The following is a 19,001-nucleotide window of genomic DNA, read 5'->3' on the forward strand; positions in this document are numbered from 1 at the left end:
AGCTAACGCGCTTCCAATTCTTATTTCGGTTAGGACATTAAGAGGTCATTTATGTTCGTGCGTTAAGCGAACGCAATGATTTTTTATTAGAGTGGCCTGTAAAAATGTTATAATTAAAATGAAAAATTGGAACCTGTTGCAGATTTTTGACATAATTTCCTTTGAGCTTTCTATCAAAAAAAAAAAAAAAACAACTAGCTTTAATAGCTATTTTATTTAGATTATGAATATTGTATCTTTGTAACAAAACGATTCATGAAGTTGAGATATTGCTAGCATGGCACTGTCAAAGCATTTCAGCGAAGTGACGCGTCAAGCGTTCTATGTTAACGCGTAGTTGCGTTACTTCGCCTGTTATTTAATCAAAATATAAAACTTGTCTAATGTAGAACGATACATGACGCGTCAAGTGTTTTATGTAAATCCTGCCTCACATAGAACGCTTTCAGGGCCGTTTAAACTTGACGTATCCATATCCATATAAAAAAGCTGATCCAACCAACTTTAGAGAAATCAATGTAATTGGTCAATAGTACCATACCATAACGCCGTAGCCATAACCATTGTGAATGAAACTAAGTGTGATATCCTATCTGTCAACTGACTCACAGGATGTTCAATATGGCTACTTTTTTTTGACAGGGTGTTCAATATGGCGGCGCATAGAGCCGGCTATCTTCAGCGGGTGATAGAAAGAGATACAGAATGAGACAGCGATAGTCAATTACAAATCAGGTGATCCAATCACTTTGGAATTTTGACGTCTATGCAGAAGATATTACACTTAGTTTCATTCACAATAGTCATAACCATACCATGGCCAACCAATTGGTTTTTGGGTTTCGCTATATCGATTAACCTAAAAATATTTGAGTTGGTGAATTTTATAAATTTTTGTAGATTTTATTCATTGTTTTGGATACGTTATGACTAAGAGACTTATTTTTTCTGGAATATGTTAGTAATTTTTTTCGTTTTCTTCATTTTTATGAACATTTCACGATTTTTAGGCTGAGGCACCGATAACTGATGCCAATTGATATGTGTAAGTAAAAATATGGTTACGACTATGTCAACTTTGACAGGCCCTTCTCCCAGTGCTTAGATTTGACATACGATCTCAACTAAACAAGTTTAAAAATTGTTTACAATAAGTACAGAAAATTGCATGCAATATTGTTGGTATGCAGTGAAATTTTTTTTATAAGATAACAATGACAAGCCTTAACGTTTTCTTCGGTTTGAAGCGCCCAGATGACTCTACCAGCAAAATATATTTCTGGCGTGCATGTTCATAACGATAAATGTCAAAATGTACCTTTTTTAACTTATTTGGCAAAGCACCCCAGTAATAAGTTTTTCTTATGATCGGAATAGTGGATTAGCTATCACAATTCTATCGATAAATTTACGTGCAATGTAATCGGTATTTGGCAGTCATTAGTTTTAGCAAATTGAGTGATAAGTGCAAAATCATATGACAAAAAATTTGTGTTGAATTAATAAAAGAATAAAAAAAAATACAATAAAAGAACTATCGCAGCATGAGTAAGGTAAGTAAACGCCATATGCGTCGATTAGTTAGCAGAGAAAGGAAAAAGGGTCGTGCAAAATTAAGTTTGGATAGAAAAGAAACTAACCCGGCCGCGCAAATTTCTTGATCGACAGATATTGAAGAAGTGCTTCCTGATGAGCCAAGTTGCTCGCAGAAAGTACCTCTTTTTGAAAAACTAAAAAAATGGGGAATTCGTAACAAAATAACATATAAAAGTCTTTCCGAACTTTTAACGATTCTTTTAGAAGAAGGTATGAATGTACCCAAAAGTGCGGAAACTCTTTTAAAAAATAAGTCTGGAATTTTACTTAAAAATATGAGCCCGGGATTCTACTGTAACATAGGCATTAAAACGCAACTAAATAGAATTGGAGAAACGTTAAATAATTATAACAACATAATTGTTGATGTTAATATTGATGGGTTACCATTATATCGTAGTTCTAGGGTACAAGTTTGGCCAATTTTATTGCGACTAGTTAATATAACAAATACGGCAGTTTTTACTACTGGAATTTATCTAGGTAAATCGAAACCAAGTTCAGTTACCCAATTTTTGGCTGAATTCACTGAAGAAGTAGCAGAACTTCGGGAAAATGGTTTCGATTTCAATGGCCGCTGCATAAAATTTACAATAAGGGCTTTTGCGCCTGCAAAAGCTTTTCTTTGCGGAATACTTGGGCATACTGGGGGACATGGTTGTCCAAAATGTACTCAAGTGGGACACAAAATTAATGGCGTCCTAACTTATAGCACAGAGGCTGGAACGCTTGTTTCTAACGAAGATTTTTTAGAACGAAAGTACCCTGACAAACATGCGCCAGCTTTTAGAAATAATTTATCTCCCTTAGAAAATATTGGCATTGACATGGTAAAACAAGTACCCATAGACGTTATGCACTTAATTGATTTAGGTGTAATGCGAAAATTTATTAATTTTATTTATTATAAGCAATGAGTCAAACTATAAATTTAGAAAAGAAGCAAAAATTAACATATCTTCAAAACTACTAGCTTTACGTCCCTATATAACAAAGGAATTTGTTCGAAAACCAAGACCTTTAGTTGATATAGCGAACTGGAAAGCTACAGAATTTCGTATGTTTCTTCTCTACTATGGAATCTATGTTTTTAAAGACGAAATTCCTGGAGATGTATACTATGAATTCCTTCTTTTACATTGTGCTTGCCGTTTATTGTTTTGTCCTAAAAAATGTAGCTCAAATATTGATTTAGCGAGTGATATTCTAAAGTTATTTGTTAAAAATTATGCTGCTGTGTTTGGAGAAAATAGCATTAACTACAATGTGCATGGTTTACTGCACATTGCGGAAGATGTTAAAGAACTTGGTATTCCTTCAAATTATTCCGCCTATTCTTTTGAAAATTATTTACAAGTTTTGAAATCTTACGTAAGACAACCAAGACAAATATTACGACAAATATCAAATAATGTAATGCAGGAAACAATCGTCACTGATTCTAAATTTTCAGGATTTAAGACTAAAGATAATTGCATAAACAGTTTTTATTTTGACGGATATATGCTATCCACACAACGTCCAAATAATTATTGTTCGCTGAAATCACAAGATTATGTAGAAATAGTAGAATTCAAAGATCAAAATAGTAATGTTATAAAAGGAAAGAAATTACTGAATTTAAACAGCTTTTTCACTGAACCTATCGATTCTCTTACATTAGGAATATGCACTGCCGACCTCGCTCCTTCGCCTATTGTAGAAGAATTTTATCTGGATGATGTCGAATACAAATTGATGTGTATCCCTCTAACAGATAAACTTCTTCTAATTCCAATTTTACATACTTGCATGTAGTTATTTACTTCCTTACTTTTATTTATTTTATTTATATTTATAACTAACATTTTTTTCTTTTTGAGCACATTTTCAAAAAATTTGAGGCGCAAAACAAAAACTCCTCGACGGCGGCAATCCCAGCAAAGAAAGTTAAATGTAAGTAAACACTCCTTCTTTAACATGATTTATTATCAGAGCTGCGTAGTAATGAATATACTTGGTAATTAAAAAATTTAGTTCTCAATTACAATTACTTGTTACTGGTACTTGGTAGCGAATACACCATTTTTAAATTTTTGATCAATTATCTCAAATACTATCGATTACTTTCAATTCTTTTCAATTATTTGCTCATATCTATTTGAGAATTAAACACCTGTCCTTGATTCTACCAGCTCTGTTTATTACCTAACATCGTTTAACACATTTTGAAAAATTATAGTTTCAGATGAAAATAGTTACCCGAGAACCAGCAGCGTTACGTGTGCCAGCGAATCTACAATAGGTAATCAAGCCTTTCATACGAAAGTAGCACTTTAAAACATACCTCCTGTTGCCAGTGTCAATCACAATTAATAGTCGACCGCTCAGCAATTCGCGACTATTCCTACAATAACTACAATGATTATTACATATCAATCGACACTCGCAATGGATGAGTCTTTTTAGCGCAAATTTATAGCTGTAGACTTATGGTTAGACAACACTGATAAACTAAATTTTTCCTATATTTTTAGAATCTCGTCGGATCAGCTTATCATCGTCGGTCATCGAACATACTACAGGTAAAGTTTTATCACACAATAACGAAAACTACGCAATGAAAAAATATCTCGGCTAAGTAAAGTTTGCCTTATATGTCGGTAAATTTAAATAATAATGTTTTTTTGCAAGCGACCTTAAAAAGGAAACGCTCCAAGTAGCTATACACTTTCATCATGGCGGAACTATGCAAGTGGTGAAAGGATTTTGGCTAATTGGCTCTCTTTTTAGCTGCTTTGACAATCCGTTTACCCAACGGAACTGGCTTACTTCGCGTTGTGCTTTCTAGGAAATTCGGTAATTTACTGAGCGCTTTATTTCCACCAGCTTACAAAAAAACGCCGATCGAAATTAATTGAGTTGATACAGGATTATTAATTCACACTATTAATGATCGTTTTTCAATTTATTATAGAAGCCACCCAATGCGTTTTCGAAGTTGTGTCCTGCAGCCACTTTAAAATATTTGAGAGGCAACTACAATCAATTGAGAAGAATTTAGAAAAACTTGATCACCTGCAAATGATAGTTGATACCCAAAATACCGCTATCATGGATGCCATAGCTGGGCTGAAAGTTGCTACCGAGCAGTTAGTTCGTCAGGAAGTACAAAATACACCCGTCGTAAAGTATTTTCCACTTTGTGACGTATATGAGATGCAGCAAATGGACGAAAAAATTACATCTTCTAACAGAGATGTATATGTAAGTTAAATGTCAATTTTTAAATACTTTTTAAATACCATTCGTGCCTTTTACAGGAATCTACGATTGCATAAATATTATGCAACAATATCAAAAATTTACCACTAATTATAAAAACAGACGTGATAATTGCTTTGAATTTGGACGGGACTCACGGCAAAATTGGGCTGAAATCGGTCCCAAACTTGTATAGCGCATTGGCAGGTATTTACATATAACCCCTTATATAAATACATTGTTTTTTGAATTTAAACTTTTAGATTTTTAGGAGCTGTCTACACTTCCTTTTAAGGGATTAACCCCCGAGGATATGCTCCGAAAAGGATTGCAATTTGCCAAGTCAAAACATTTTAAGAAGCTTCACCGACAAAAAAAACAGGGGTCACAATTATAACAATGCATTAGTACAACAATATGTCAGTTGATCGAAATTAATGCATACATTCTTTTGACTTGACACTCTTCTGCACGGCAAATTGGGTTGAATTCGATTTGCCATCACCTTATTCTGACAAATTCGTCATATATATTTTAGAGGGTTGTCTATCATACATAACTACATTTGAATTCTACTACGATCAGAGTAAATTTTACTATACGTTTACAAATAATAACTTTAGAAGCCGCTGCCAGAATTTTTTAGACAAAAAGATTTACGGTTCGAGACCAAAACTCTTAAGTTAGTTTTATGATATATAATAATTTTATAAAAAGTATAATAATATTAGGAGCTTTCGTTTGTCCAAAAGTTGTGCAAAACAACGCTCATTTAAGGCAACAAAAAATCTTGTTATGAATTATTTTTCGTTTTTTTTTCTATGATTTTATTGTGTACCGAATGTACATATATACTTTATTACTGTGTGAATTACTTAAATTTGTGTTCAATACAAAAACTTTGGCCACACTTAAATATTAAAAAAAAAATTATATACAAGTAATTAATACAAATTTTACACAGGAGATTAATCTTTATCCAAAGCCTTTATTGAACTCAATCTTCCGTACAAAATGCAAATTCTGAATCATTTCATTAGTGCTTTATTGAATGCCGAATGTAGTCAAAAATTTGGTACGTTTTGCTTTATTGGTCGGATTTTATTGTCAATGTAACAAATGACAATCAAATTTCATTATACCAAATTGTGATTCGATTAAGTTTCTGCGTGAAGTCGATATAATAAACATATATCATTTTATATAACTTTGTGGCTATAACTTTTAAGTTAATTTTAAATTTAAAAGCTTCTATACTTGTCCATATAAATGCATATCTTTTAAAGATAGTAAACAAGTCATATATATAGTATTCCTGTGTTGCTAATACAAAATGCTCACAATGAGTTTAGAATTCTAAATCAAAACAGTACAGCCTACAAAATTTTTGTGACTGTAGCAGCATAAGTGTGACAAGAAAAAATTTTAATTAAGGTACATTCGATTATTGAATACAAAAACTAAAATATTTAAACAGCATTGTATCCGCACTCTGATTTTATGAGTGTACCTAGTCTGAAGTAGCAATATATGAGTAGGTATTATATACATGTATGGTAGTCGATTAAGTTTGGGCTGATAAAACTTTGCCGCGTTACTTGACATTTACTACATTGGCAGAAAAATGTTAATCGAAATTAATTATATATGATCAATTCACTAGGTCTCCTATTGTCCTATGTACTATCTTTTTAAATACGACTCTCGTGAACACCACATCCTGTTGTAGATCGTATTTAAGTATATCCGTAAGGAGGGTCATCTGTAAAAAGCCTGTAAAAATCTAAATGTATGCTACCGCTTATCCTTCTATTAATGAAAATTCTTTGACATTTAAAAAAATAAAAAACAAAACAATTTATTTGGCAATAACTTAGTACATCTGATATGCATAGGCTGCTGAATTGTAGTTTTTTATCCAAATTTTATATAATAAACAACAACAAAGCACATATGAGAGGTTTAAAATCATAGCACATATAAGGAATTTAAGACCTTGTGAATTATCTAATAATTTATTGCAATATTTACAAAAATATTTTTTGTTCTTTCCCATAAAGTTATAAGCACAAAAAAAAAAACGCGCTAAAATGCTCACTAAATGAAACCAAAAACTTTTGTCAAGCCACACAAAAAGAGTCCTGGCCAAGTTTCAGAGTTGATAAGAGTTTATTTTTAATTAAACAAATGAATGAATGAAATAAACTAGATAAAAATGAGATCTAATAATATATTAATATAATTTCAAAATAAATAAAGCCATCTATTATTAAGTCTGATCAACTGATGTCTGAAAAAAGTTTAAAACTTAAGTTATTTCTAATTAACAAAATGCTTGTGTTTTACTGAACTGTTTTAATGAGTAGCATTAACGTAGTACCTGCATAAAAATTATAAAAGACTGAATTTTTAAACTTGCTTATTTCAATATAAACCGGAAATGAAAATAAAACTAATTTTAATTATTGTTTTATTTTTAAACGGATTACATCGGTGAGTATGTATCATTTTACTACCATTGGGGTAAAAATGCGACTGGTCCGTATTTGAGTCCTTATTGGGCCGAAAAGAGACTACTCTCTTATGTTCCCATATGGGTACAAAGGGGATTGGTCCCATCGATCCCTTTCGGGTATAAATGGGTACAATTAGTCTCTTCATAGGACATGCTCAAACAAAAGGGAACAGTTGAACTCATACAAAGAGATCAAAACTGGCATTGGTCGCATACTCCCTTGCGACTCATCCCGGACTCATCCTAGACTAATCGCATTTTTTGCAGGGTTGTTTTATAATTTTCTATTAGCGCTCGTGCAGTTAAAACTATACTTTTTTGATAATGAAAACGATTTAAGTAAAACTTGAGTGAGAAAAACAACTCGACATTCTAACTCAAAAATAAGATAATTTATAGAAAATCCCATATTGCAATTATATGATGCAATGGCCTCTATGCTCAGAAACTCGCGTAACTTTAAGGTGTCCATCCTTATTATGTGAAACAGCCAGGCAACCTTGTATGCTTTCAGTCCTACTCAATTACTTGTAAGCTAGTGAAGGAATGTATTGGAGGCCTAAATGATCTGGAAGCAAGTTTTGGTAGCATGGATTCCCGAGCAACGGCGACATGAAGGTAATGAACAGGCAGGCTGCCTGAGGGTGCTATAGCAGCACTCTATGGTCCATAGCTGTGGACTCACCAAGGCATGCACTAGGGAAGCCAGAATTAACTGTTAGACGGCCCATACATGACACAAAAGCCATGCGCAAATATAAAACGACGAAATTTGTGCAAATGAAAATTTTGATATACACGGCTCAAAAACACTGCGCAATATTCATTTTTAAAGTAGCGCAACAAATGAAACATGTGTTCTAATTGTATAAAAAACTATTATGTATTATTGAATTTGTGTGAGTTCCTGTTACAAGCTAGAGATGGTACTTACGCCTTCGATATTAACACTTTTATGCAATAATTATTGATGTTATATTATCAGAAACCACAGGTAAACTGTGTTACCATTCACCACACGCGACGAAAAAAGCATGTGCAATATTTGCAGACATGCGTAAATATCAAAATCGTTTTGATTTTAGCGCAGTTCTCTGCGCAAGCAGCGCAACCACTGCACACACCGGGCAAACCCTGTCACGTGTAATTGGCGTATTAGAGAAGGCAGTTCAGACAACATTTGATGCATGCCTAGGGCAAAAACGAGCTTAATTGTTTAAACTCCTAGCAATGAGAGTACCAACATAATTATTTAATCTAAGCATAGAAGGCCTACGAACTCTCACTGGGCACTATACGGCACACTGTCATATATGATATTACCTAAGTAAGCTATATCTATCCGATTCACAAATCTGTCGCTTTACAGAGACTCTTCCGTCTAGGAGGCGTGACTCTAAAGCGCCCATTACTGATACTTAGCATAGACTTGACTTGACTTGAGAACTGTCAACATTGCATGTTACTGATTACTCAAAACTTAGCAACGCTTTACTTAACTTAGAAGTCTGTTGAATTTTGATTTTCTATGTAAGTTCTAAGTGACGTTTACATTTTGAGATGCCATTTGTGTTTCCATTTCATTTTTAAATTTTGTCATACAAATTGACATTTATGATTATGATGCTAGATTGTATGCGCTAAGTGGAGTATAATCGTGGCTAAGTTGCCAAGTTTACGCCAAGTCAAGTCAAGTCTATGCTAAGTATCAGTAATGGGCCCTTTAATCCCACAAAATAAACAAAGGGGTACAACTCCTGTTCTTCGTAATCATAAGTGAAAGTGTTCATACTTTTAAATAAATTTTCGCATAAAATTTGTTTTCATTTTATGACGTCACTAAATGCTAATTACGTGTATTAAGTATTTTCGAAAGCTAATTTTTATATTCTATGTCACATACATATATATAAATATTATTTTTTTATTAGTATGCGTTGAAATTATTAATAACTTTTTTTCATCAAACGCTTCGTGTTTTGTTTTTTTTTTTTTTTGTTTTCATATCATCTTTGCCTCTGTTGGCAGCTACTTTGCTTTTTGTTTGTGTTTTGCGCCACGTAGCTGACTGCCGGTGGTGTATATTCTACATTTTGACAGGTGATGTACTTGCTTATATGCTAATAGGGTTGACAGAAGGTGGTACTAACGCTGATTAACCATGCGCTTAATTTTATTTAAAGTCGAATGTGATAGACAGCAGTACGAACGTATATGAACCCTTCAAAGAAGAAGTAAATTCCGTAACTGAATTACCGAGCTTCGCTATTTATAATTACACAAATATATAACTCAACTTAGGTGTCCACGTGACACGGTCGGGAAAATGATGGAAAATGATGGAAAGCCTCCTAAAAAAACGACGTTGAAGATGGGGAAGATCTGTCCTATCGGCAGCATGGCTTCCGCAAAGGCCACCCCACAATAGACACCATAGCCGAGGTTACAAATGCTGTAAGAGAAAATGATATGGCATTCCACCAAGCAAGGTCGGTTGGCTTATTGGTCATGCGAAAAATGTCTTCAACATTATCAGATTATATGGCATGCTCGCGCCTCTAAAACACTTTTTCAACATATCCCCATATTGGCCACATTTAGGAACTACCTAAAATATCGCTAGCTCAGTTATGAAACAAAGCAAGGCCAGAGAAAAGTAAGGACAACAGGCAGAGCAGCTCATTGCCGAAATATGTGGTCCTGGTGAGCTCGAGCGTTTATTATAGCTTGTACTATGTTGCGCAGTAAATTGTGCGACAAATAATGTGCTTGGAAGAATCACTTCAAGTTAATATAATGCGAGCACTGCAAGATCTTGAGGCAACTTAGCATGGAGACTGTCCATCTCTTAGTCCGTCAAGTACAGCTAATTTCGATTATAAAAAAGTGTTTTAAATCTGATAAAAAGGTATTTGGTGGAATTGAGTTTTACTTAAAAAAAGTTATTTTAAAATTGACATTTTACAGATTATATTACTCATAGAAGAAAAATCTAACATGTAACAAGAGCTCAGTAAACTGCAGCATGAAGTTCATCGGTTGGAAAATACACTTGCTGAAATTTGTAATGATGGTGTATCACTGGGTCCTGTTCAATCTGGTTCTGAACGTTATTCTGAAATTCGTCGACAGCTCGATTGAATGAAAAAAGACCTTATAGAATCAGATGCTGCACGGGAGGACCTGAAATTGAGGGTTCATCAGCAAGAAAATTCAAACAATACAACAGCGTAATGACGATCTGGTAGTAAATATCGTCCATATTCATAATGCAACCAAAGATTTGCTATTTTCATTCACGTATTAATTTTATCTTTTTGTATCAAAGAAAAACACTTCTGAGTTATCACAGCTTAAAGATGAAGTTGACGTGCTTAGAAATCTAACGATAAATTCAAAGAGTGCGAAATCCAATTGGAAACATATAAGAAAAGACTCGAAGAATATAACGATTTATTTCATAAATTCATGGAATTTTCCGAATTTTGAGTTTTGAGTGAAACGAAGCTCGCTGTGACGAGGGTTTCAAGGCCCCACCCCGTCTTTCCAAGAAAAAAAGTTCGGATTTTCCCACCTCTTGTATGCTAACATAACGCCAACTTTTATCGTGGCAAATATTTTACTTGGTGATTACATTTCATTTTGGTTACAACAAATTTAAAATTTCTCAGGAAAAGCAAAAACCTTTTATTTTTATATTCAATACTAGCAGACCCGGCAGACGTTGTTCTGCCCTAAATTTGGCCTACCTGCATACATTTTAAAACGCTTTTTCCGCCTAATTCTGCCCTCCCACTCTTCACTTTTTCCTAATCCTTTTATTCACTCCTCCCTCCGCCTTTTTCGCTTCATCTATGTTGTTGTTGTTGTAGCAGTGCTTCGTCTATCTCCATCTTCGTCTCATTCTATCTCTCTCTCAGTCTATGTCTTTTGTTCCAGTCCCATTCCCAGTCCCACTCCGAGTCTCAGTCCCAGTCCTAGTCCTAATCCCAGTCCCAGTCCGTATCTGGTCGGAAAAAAGGATCGTAAACACTAATATAGCAAATTTATATACCAAATTTCAGGCAAATCGAATAGGACATATGTAAATAGGTATGTGGGTATTATTAATTCATGTCTCTATTTCGGCTTTGCATGCATATTTATCAGTTTTGCCAGGCTGATGCGACTAAATCGATTATCACAATGAACTTTAAAGCTCTCAGCAACAGCATTCATTTGATATCCATATTACCCACACATTCTAGGGGTATCGGGGTCCACGATTTGGCCTATATCTCGAGACCCTAGCCATCCAGTGGTATAATATATTCCTCGGTAATAAAACACTCATCAACAGTTTTCATTTGATATCCATATTGTATAAACACTGTCTAGGCATTCACGTGCCCACGTTTAGGTCTATATCTCGACACCCTAGTCACCCAAGGGTATGAAAATTACCCTCTACTAAAACACTCATCAACAGCTTTCATTTGTTATCCATATTCTATAAACACATTCTAGGGGTACCCTGGTCCACGTTTGAACAAAATCGACTGACACATCTCTTCTTTCCTTTTTAGTCTTTCCTTTTATATATATAGATTTTTATTTTTCACACTTCACTATAATATTAAAACGAAATGCAGATATTCATTGCTTTTGAAATTCGGCTTAAAAATTTCACATGGAACAACTAAAGACTCTCCTGAATTAAAAAAAAAATGTCTTAGTACTTCTAAATCGCGGGCCCCCGCAGAAACCCCGGGTCAGGGGGTAATCCCCCCCTCTCTCGACGGGCCTGGTGATGTGCTGTACTTGATATCATTCGCTATAATATTTTTTATTGATAAGCAGGTTCTTTAAGTAAACACCAAGCAATTACACGGAAGTATATCCGCACCACATGAAAATATGAGTGCCGCTGCGTATACGTAACATTTTATTATTACGTATAAACATTTAAAAAAATTGCAATTAAATAATATTGCGAATATAAACTGAGATATAACCTATCCTATATTTCAAGTTAAATCAAACTACACACGGAGTGCAAAACAAATTCAAAATCGGTTTAGTTGTATAGGAGTCCATCGTGAACAAACATAGTGACACGTGATTTTTATATATAAGGACCATGGAGAAATTACTCTTTAAAACGCCATTTGTTGGTTCTAATTCTTTCATATTTTTACGGGGGTGATTTGAATATATCATACCAAATCATAGCATATAAAAGAATAACAAATTTTATCAGGTCTTTTTGTATTTATTTGTATTTAATCATTACACGATTGTTATAACTAAATTTTTAGTTTTTAAAAATAACTATACTAAAGAAAAGGTAGTACAGTTCCTACAGATATAACTGAATTCTATAAATAAATATATATATTTATATATATATATAAGAAATACTATCCTTCAAAACTATAGAGACTATTTCATTCAAAATTAAAATAAGGTTCAACGTTTCCATTTCAGTTTTTATATACATACCCAACAGGCATTTCTGTAAATGTTTTGAAAAGTAACTTAAGGTCATATATGTAATACTCCTATATTGCTACAAAAGGCTAGGTACATTCCCAAACATCAGAGTGTCGAAATATTGCTTTTAAACGTTTTTGTTTTTGTATTCAATAATCGAATGTACTTAAATTTGATTTTTTTCTTGTCACACTTATGCTGCTACAATTACAAAAATTGTATAGTCTGTCTTGTTTTGATTTCGAATTCAAAACACATTGCGAGCATTTTCTATTAGCAATATAGGAGTATTACATATATGCTTAAAGTAAACTTGTTGTGTTAAATTTTATATAAACGTTTTCAGTATTTAATATATTTTAAAAGTTTTGAAAGTAAATTGTAAATGTTTACAAAGAAAGGCGAGAAAACTATTTGTCAATATTTTTCAACTTTGAAAATTTCAAATTATTTTCGTAAACGTTTATTCATGAGAGGGAATGGCTGCATTTAAACCGTTTCCTGGATTCTCCAACAACCCATTCGAATCGTAGCCATTCTTCATTTAATGTATGCATGAAATTCAGTATTAGTTCATATGTATATTTACATACACATATGTATTTGTTAATATTAAAATGATTGAAATAAAAATTATCATTTATAAAAAGCTTTCTTTTAGAAATTACTTTTGTAAGTTTAAAAGCAACGAGCAGTTTCGATTATTTCACGCCATGATGAAATAATAAAGGTGATGTCAACAACATAACCTCAATTTTTCGGCAGCTCTATTTGACAGTGTTTACTTGTACTACAAAAGTATTAAATTTTTATTTTATTTATTTCTAAAAATTTCCTCAAAAAATTAAGTTTTCTGCAAAATTTTGTCTATAATCTCTTGTGGAATACAAAGTTATGTTTATGTTTATGTCTAAAAAATTCTGTTGTTTCTAAACGAAAAGTGAAATCTACTCCGATCGTAGTAGAATTCAAAGGTATGATAGATAACCCTGTAAAATATGCATGCCGAACTTGTCAGAATAAAGGAAAACGCCAACGGGATGAGAACACCTGAATATTAATTTCATCATGATTCCACGCTTAATTCTAAATGATTCCACGCTTAATTTAAACAAAAAAAATAACGTTTTGTAAGCGTTTTGGAATGGGGGAGACAAAGACATGTGTACAAAATTGAATTCCTTTATTCGGAATCGGAAGATGGATTTAAGTCCCGCTTCCTCAGTTCGATTTCTAAATCGTTCGGGGCACAAAAACGTTTGTGTTTTTCTTCCTTGATCTGTAGCGTCCGCGAGTTGCCAAGCTTGTCATCCATATTGAGCTTTGCCTCACTTGCGGAATTTAAATTTTGCTCCAAAAGTGTTAATTGTGGATCCTCACCAACTTTTCTCCTCCTCTTTGAAGTGGACGGGGCATTATAATCTTCAAAGTCATAATCAGTAACTTTGATCTTCCGTGTCGAAGTTGTTGAGTTGTTGTCCGCATCAATTTCAATTTCCTGCAAAAACTCAATGGCTTCAAAGTCCTTGCTTACCTCGTTTGGAGATTCAAGAAGGTGTTGGGAAGATCCCTTAGAGATGTTACCCCAGGTTTGCACTGACCATCGCTTCTAATTTCTCTTCGTAAAGTCCACCACCAGTCCGAGACTTTGAGCTCCGGTTAAAAGTCAGTTTTCGTTTGGCTTGGTATTTTTAGTCAGCATATGCCTACAAAATATAAATATCAAAAAATTACTTATTATCATACCAACAGATGAGTGTTCCGATCGGCTGTTTGATTTACCTTTCTCCCCATTTTTGCATCCTTCATAGGTGGGCCTACAGCGTTTAGTTTTTTTGAGAGTTCCTCCCACAATCTTTGCGAGGTCGTCTTTCCTTGGGCACATTTTGGAATAACGTTTTTGGCCAGGTTTGGGTGCTGCTGCATGAACTCTCCCATAATTTCCTTTTGCTTATAGTTTAGTTTATTTAGATGCCTCCTTTGGGGAAACAAATATTTTATATTATAAACACTTTCAGCCATTTTTTTATTATTTAATTACATCATTAATCGAGTGTTCAGTTCACGGAATACGTAATTCGGGCCCAGTTTCCAAGCTGTTAGAGCCGCGCAAATTATTGTTGTTATAGCAGTGGTTACACTGAAATGACATCCCTTGGGCAGGAAAAATCCCGAGTCGCTACGCTATATAGAACCGGCTGCCTTAGGAAGCGCTGCTCAAATTGCCTTGGGATCCTGTTGCAAGAGTTAGCAACCAACTCTTTCAAGGAAGAAAATTAGTTAGCCCTCCGTACTACAATGATGAAACACTTTTGTTGTTGTAGCGATAAAGACGCTCATTGAAAGTTTTGTGGAGTGTTATCGATGTTGATGGTCATTTTCCGAATATAGAGTCGGTACGTTCCTATAGCAAGAACCTTTAGAGTATAAGCCCAACCATCTGGGGAACGATTTATTATTTTTGTTTATTATTACCGCATTGAGCATTTTAGGCCATTCCGCTCTCAACTTACAGTTCCAGAAGGAACTTGGAGTCAGCAGAGAACCTCGGCTGCCAGGGAAGCAGGATTCGCTACGGGTCAACGTAGCCATATAAAATCGTTCCCAGTTTTGCTTCTATAAAAAGCTATTCGTAATAAATTGAAAGTTAGCCCAAGGTCTGGGTGAGATCCATCGTATTTTTGGGAAAACCACATTTCTTCATGTGGAATGTTCGGTCCCAATTTCTGAAATTAACCTGGGCGTTTCTAAGCCCGGCTACACGATGGAGGGAGTTTGCTCACAGAACGTCTTTCTGCATAAGTTTGTGCGTATGTTGAACCTAATCATAAGAAATGCAGCAACCACATGAAAAGTGTAAATATTTTTTGTACTTATCCCGATATTTTTAGACTTCTATTAGTAGAAGTTAGGCTTAAAATCTCTTCGTAGGTAATCGCGCTTAACATTTATTATTTTTGTTTATTAGTAGTCGACCCCTGAACTAGAGTATCACCAATTGTTGGATTTCGATGGTATCAAAGGCGCAATGGAGATGCTGCCGAACCAATGCCGCCATAGTTCTAACCGAAGTTCAGGACAGGAAAACATAGCTAAGATTTGGCAGACTAAAAGTAGTCCAGCTTCGTATTATCCATATGGAGGGAACAAATTCCACTCATCCAGACTCTCAAGAACGACATTAAAAAGCGAGGAACCATGGTAAGTTATGAAGGTTCTATGAATCGGGGCATAGTAAATACAACAAAAACAATTCAAGGAGGGGATCAGTATTTTTTCGCCATCAAGAATTGTCACTTCAATATAACCCTAATTAATTTTTCGCATCTTCAATTCAGCTCTTTGCACCCGAACTATTCCATGTGGTCTCGCTTCGAGAAGCTATCGATTCCCGCCCCAAGAGTTCCACTGCGTTTGCCGAAAAAAATATACATATAAGACACTTTCACTCTTAAGACAATAATCCTCAACCCTGCAATTATTTCTACACCTTTGTGTTAGGTTAGGTTAGGTTTAACTGGCCGATCCATGAGGACCTCACATAGACTGAATAAGTCCGTAGTGTTACCAGAAGTTTGTTTTAACGACCAAACTGAAAAACCTAATCAAAAACCAGGACTTTTATTATAAAATAACTCTGTCCTCTTGGCAAATACGAGAAGCTTCCTAGGACTTAAGCCACTTTCTGCTTCTAGATCTGACAGCTGTATCACTCCTAATAGCTGGAGTCTTAGGCTGGCAAGTGCAGGGCACGAGCACATAACGTGCTCCATCGTTTCCTCCTCCAACCCGCACTTCCTTCATCTGATATCACTGACCAAGCCTAATTTAAAGGCATGTGACGCCAGAAGGCAGTGTCCAGTCAGAATACCCGTCATGAGTCTATAGTCCTCTCTTTTTAATGATAGAAGCTACTTTGTTAATCTAAGGTTGTAAGACCTACACATAATCTTGGACACTTTACAGCCCCGCGCTTGAACTCACGCCTTTCCCGATGGTCGATCAAGTGTACCTCTCGTCTTAGCTTAATCTCGCCCAGTTTAATTGGGACGTCTACGGAGCAAGCTTCAAGGCATGCGCCCTTTTTAGCTAGTTCATCCGCTTTTTCATTCCCATATATTCCCATATGCCCTGGGACCCAATATAGATGTATGCTTCTCCCTGTCCCGATTTTCTCCAGAGACTGCTTACACTCTAACACACATTTTGATGCTGTGCTATGCGAAATGTTTGCCTTAATTGCTGCTTGACTGTCAATAAAAAAGTTAACACGGTTGCAGCTCAAGCTATTTTCTTCCAGAGTTTCTACTGCTTTGGTTACGACTAATATTTCCGCTTAGAAAACGCTACAGTAATCCGACAGCCTCTAGGAACTGTTTATTTCCGCATCAGCACCGTATACCGCAGACCCTCTCCTTCCACTACTTTGGAACTATCTGTGTACACATATATCGCCTCGTCCGCCATTTGAGCTCCCTTGCGCCAACCGTCCACCTCGTTTGGGGCCTTAAGATCTCCCTCGAAGCGCAGATAGGGAATCAGGTAGTCTGTTCGTCTTGTGATTGATGACGCTAAACTACAATGGCCGCATGGGCGGCGCTCAAGCTAACCCGTGGCACCGAGCCTGGTTGCAGTTGTTAACGCTATGTTCTTTGCTACCAGATCTACAGGTGGAATGTGCAGAATGGCATACAGTGCAGCCGTCAGGGTTGTTTTCAGGACTCCCGTAATACTAAGCATTGATAGTCCAATGAGAGAGAGGGTATAAGCCCCACGTACACCCCAGCATTCTTTTACATGCATAAAGTGCCGTTGAGACCTTCTTCACCCTCTTCTCCACGTTGAGCTTTCATGACAGCTTACTGTCTAGGATGATTCCTAGATATTTTGTGGAAGGTTTCTCCTGTAGGGTCACCCCTTCTAACTTCGACCTGGTCCAATTTGGGACCTTGTACCTCTTTGTAAACAAGACCATATCCGTCTTCTCCGCGTTGACTTTCAACCTCACATTAGATGCCCAGGTATGCATATCCCGAAGCGCTCGATCCATCAAAAAGCTAATCTCGTTGGAAGGCACTTTCCACGATTAGCAGCCGATCCATCTGGTTAAGGCTGGATGTACTTTAATGTAATTAAGACCATCCAAAAACGCCCATTTAGAAACATTATTGTAAGCCCCGACAATATCTAAGAAGACTCCTAGAGCATATTCCTTATATTCCATAGCTTTCTCTATGCTTATTACCACTCTATGCAATGCGGTGTCTGCCGACTTGCCTTTGGTGTACGCATGTTGGGTTGTGGAGAGCAGCTTTTCATCCACGTTGGACTTTATGTACTCATCTATCAGCCTTTCAAAGGTTTTGAGCTGAAATGATGTTAAGTTAATGGGTCCATAGTCTTTGGGGTACACGTGCTTCGCCCCATCCAATAGGTGCGACCGATCACAAATTCTCATCAATATCCTCTAACGGGAGTACAAGGAAACTTGCTGTTTCAACAGGGTTGGACCATAATGAGAGGGGTGTTAGAGGCGTTGGTTCCACATTACAATTAGTCATGTGTCATGTGGGGGACATTGCAAGCGGGGCATATATTTTGTATGTCGGGGGTTGATTCGGGATAGGTAAGAGTTTAACCTGTTACAGTATGCAGATCTAAGTTGAGCTAGAGTTATTCGTGTTTCCCTGGTGAGTGTGCGTTCCTCTTCCGCAAGTTTTGGTACTGTTCTTTGAGTACTGTATTCATCGGGAAATTCCCGGCATAAAGGTCCGACGCCTGTTTGTGGAGTTCACTGAGGGCCTGCTTGTGTTTTTTGGCTTCATACGGCTGAGTTCTCAGGTGCCGTATTTCTTCACAATGCTTACGTAGATGACTCCTTAAGTCCCTGGGCGGTTTTGCCTCATCAATGAGATGCCTGCTGGGGTGCCCATGTTTCTGGGTATTCAAGAGGAACTGTTTGGTTAGCATCTCTTTTCTGTCGCTGATGGAGAGTATTCTGGCCTCGTTATGTAGATGGTGTTCTGAGGACATAAGAAGACAGCCCGTGGCGATTCTGAGAGCAGTATTTTGGCAGGCCTGTAGCTTCTTCCAGTGAGTAGTTTTTAGGATTGGCGACCATATAGGGGATGCATAGCATGCAATCGGGTGGCCAATTGCTTTGTATGTGGTAATG

General features: G+C 35.9%; 2 protein-coding genes across 5 annotated transcripts in view; one reads left to right on the plus strand and one right to left on the minus strand.

Moving 5' to 3' along the window:
- The window catches only part of LOC137243720 (uncharacterized), a 76,504-nt gene extending 68,020 nt beyond the window's left edge, over nt 1–8,484 (minus strand). For both annotated transcript variants that reach the window (XR_010950593.1, XM_067771707.1), the window contains exon 1: nt 8,289–8,484. The gene's annotated coding sequence lies outside the window, so the exon portion shown is untranslated. The remainder of the gene's footprint in view (nt 1–8,288) is intronic.
- LOC137243719 (uncharacterized) lies at nt 1,416–7,305 on the plus strand. 3 transcript variants are annotated; one of them, XM_067771703.1, is made up of 7 exons: nt 1,416–1,553; nt 3,459–3,531; nt 3,818–3,880; nt 4,113–4,160; nt 4,553–4,842; nt 4,899–5,046; nt 5,103–7,305. In XM_067771703.1, the coding sequence occupies exons 1-6, from the start codon at nt 1,545–1,547 to the stop codon at nt 4,914–4,916; spliced, it is 501 nt and encodes a 166-aa protein (XP_067627804.1). In that variant the 5' UTR covers nt 1,416–1,544; the 3' UTR covers nt 4,917–5,046; nt 5,103–7,305. The 3 variants fall into 3 exon arrangements, with proteins under 3 accessions (XP_067627804.1, XP_067627805.1, XP_067627807.1); XM_067771704.1 differs by having other exon boundaries at nt 5,111–7,305; XM_067771706.1 differs by having other exon boundaries at nt 3,824–3,880.
- Nucleotides 8,485–19,001: the final 10,517 nt, after the last annotated feature.

This window comes from Eurosta solidaginis, chromosome 3 (assembly GCF_040869045.1).
Source record: "Eurosta solidaginis isolate ZX-2024a chromosome 3, ASM4086904v1, whole genome shotgun sequence".
NCBI lineage: Eukaryota > Metazoa > Arthropoda > Insecta > Diptera > Tephritidae > Eurosta > Eurosta solidaginis.

Bases quoted from the DNA above. Each gene is read 5' to 3' on its own strand.
- LOC137243719 (XM_067771703.1), top strand. The intron at 3,881-4,112 runs GTAATCAAGCCT...CTATATTTTTAG, and splicing joins TGCCAGCGAATCTACAATAG to AATCTCGTCGGATCAGCTTA. The intron at 4,161-4,552 runs GTAAAGTTTTAT...AATTTATTATAG, and splicing joins GGTCATCGAACATACTACAG to AAGCCACCCAATGCGTTTTC.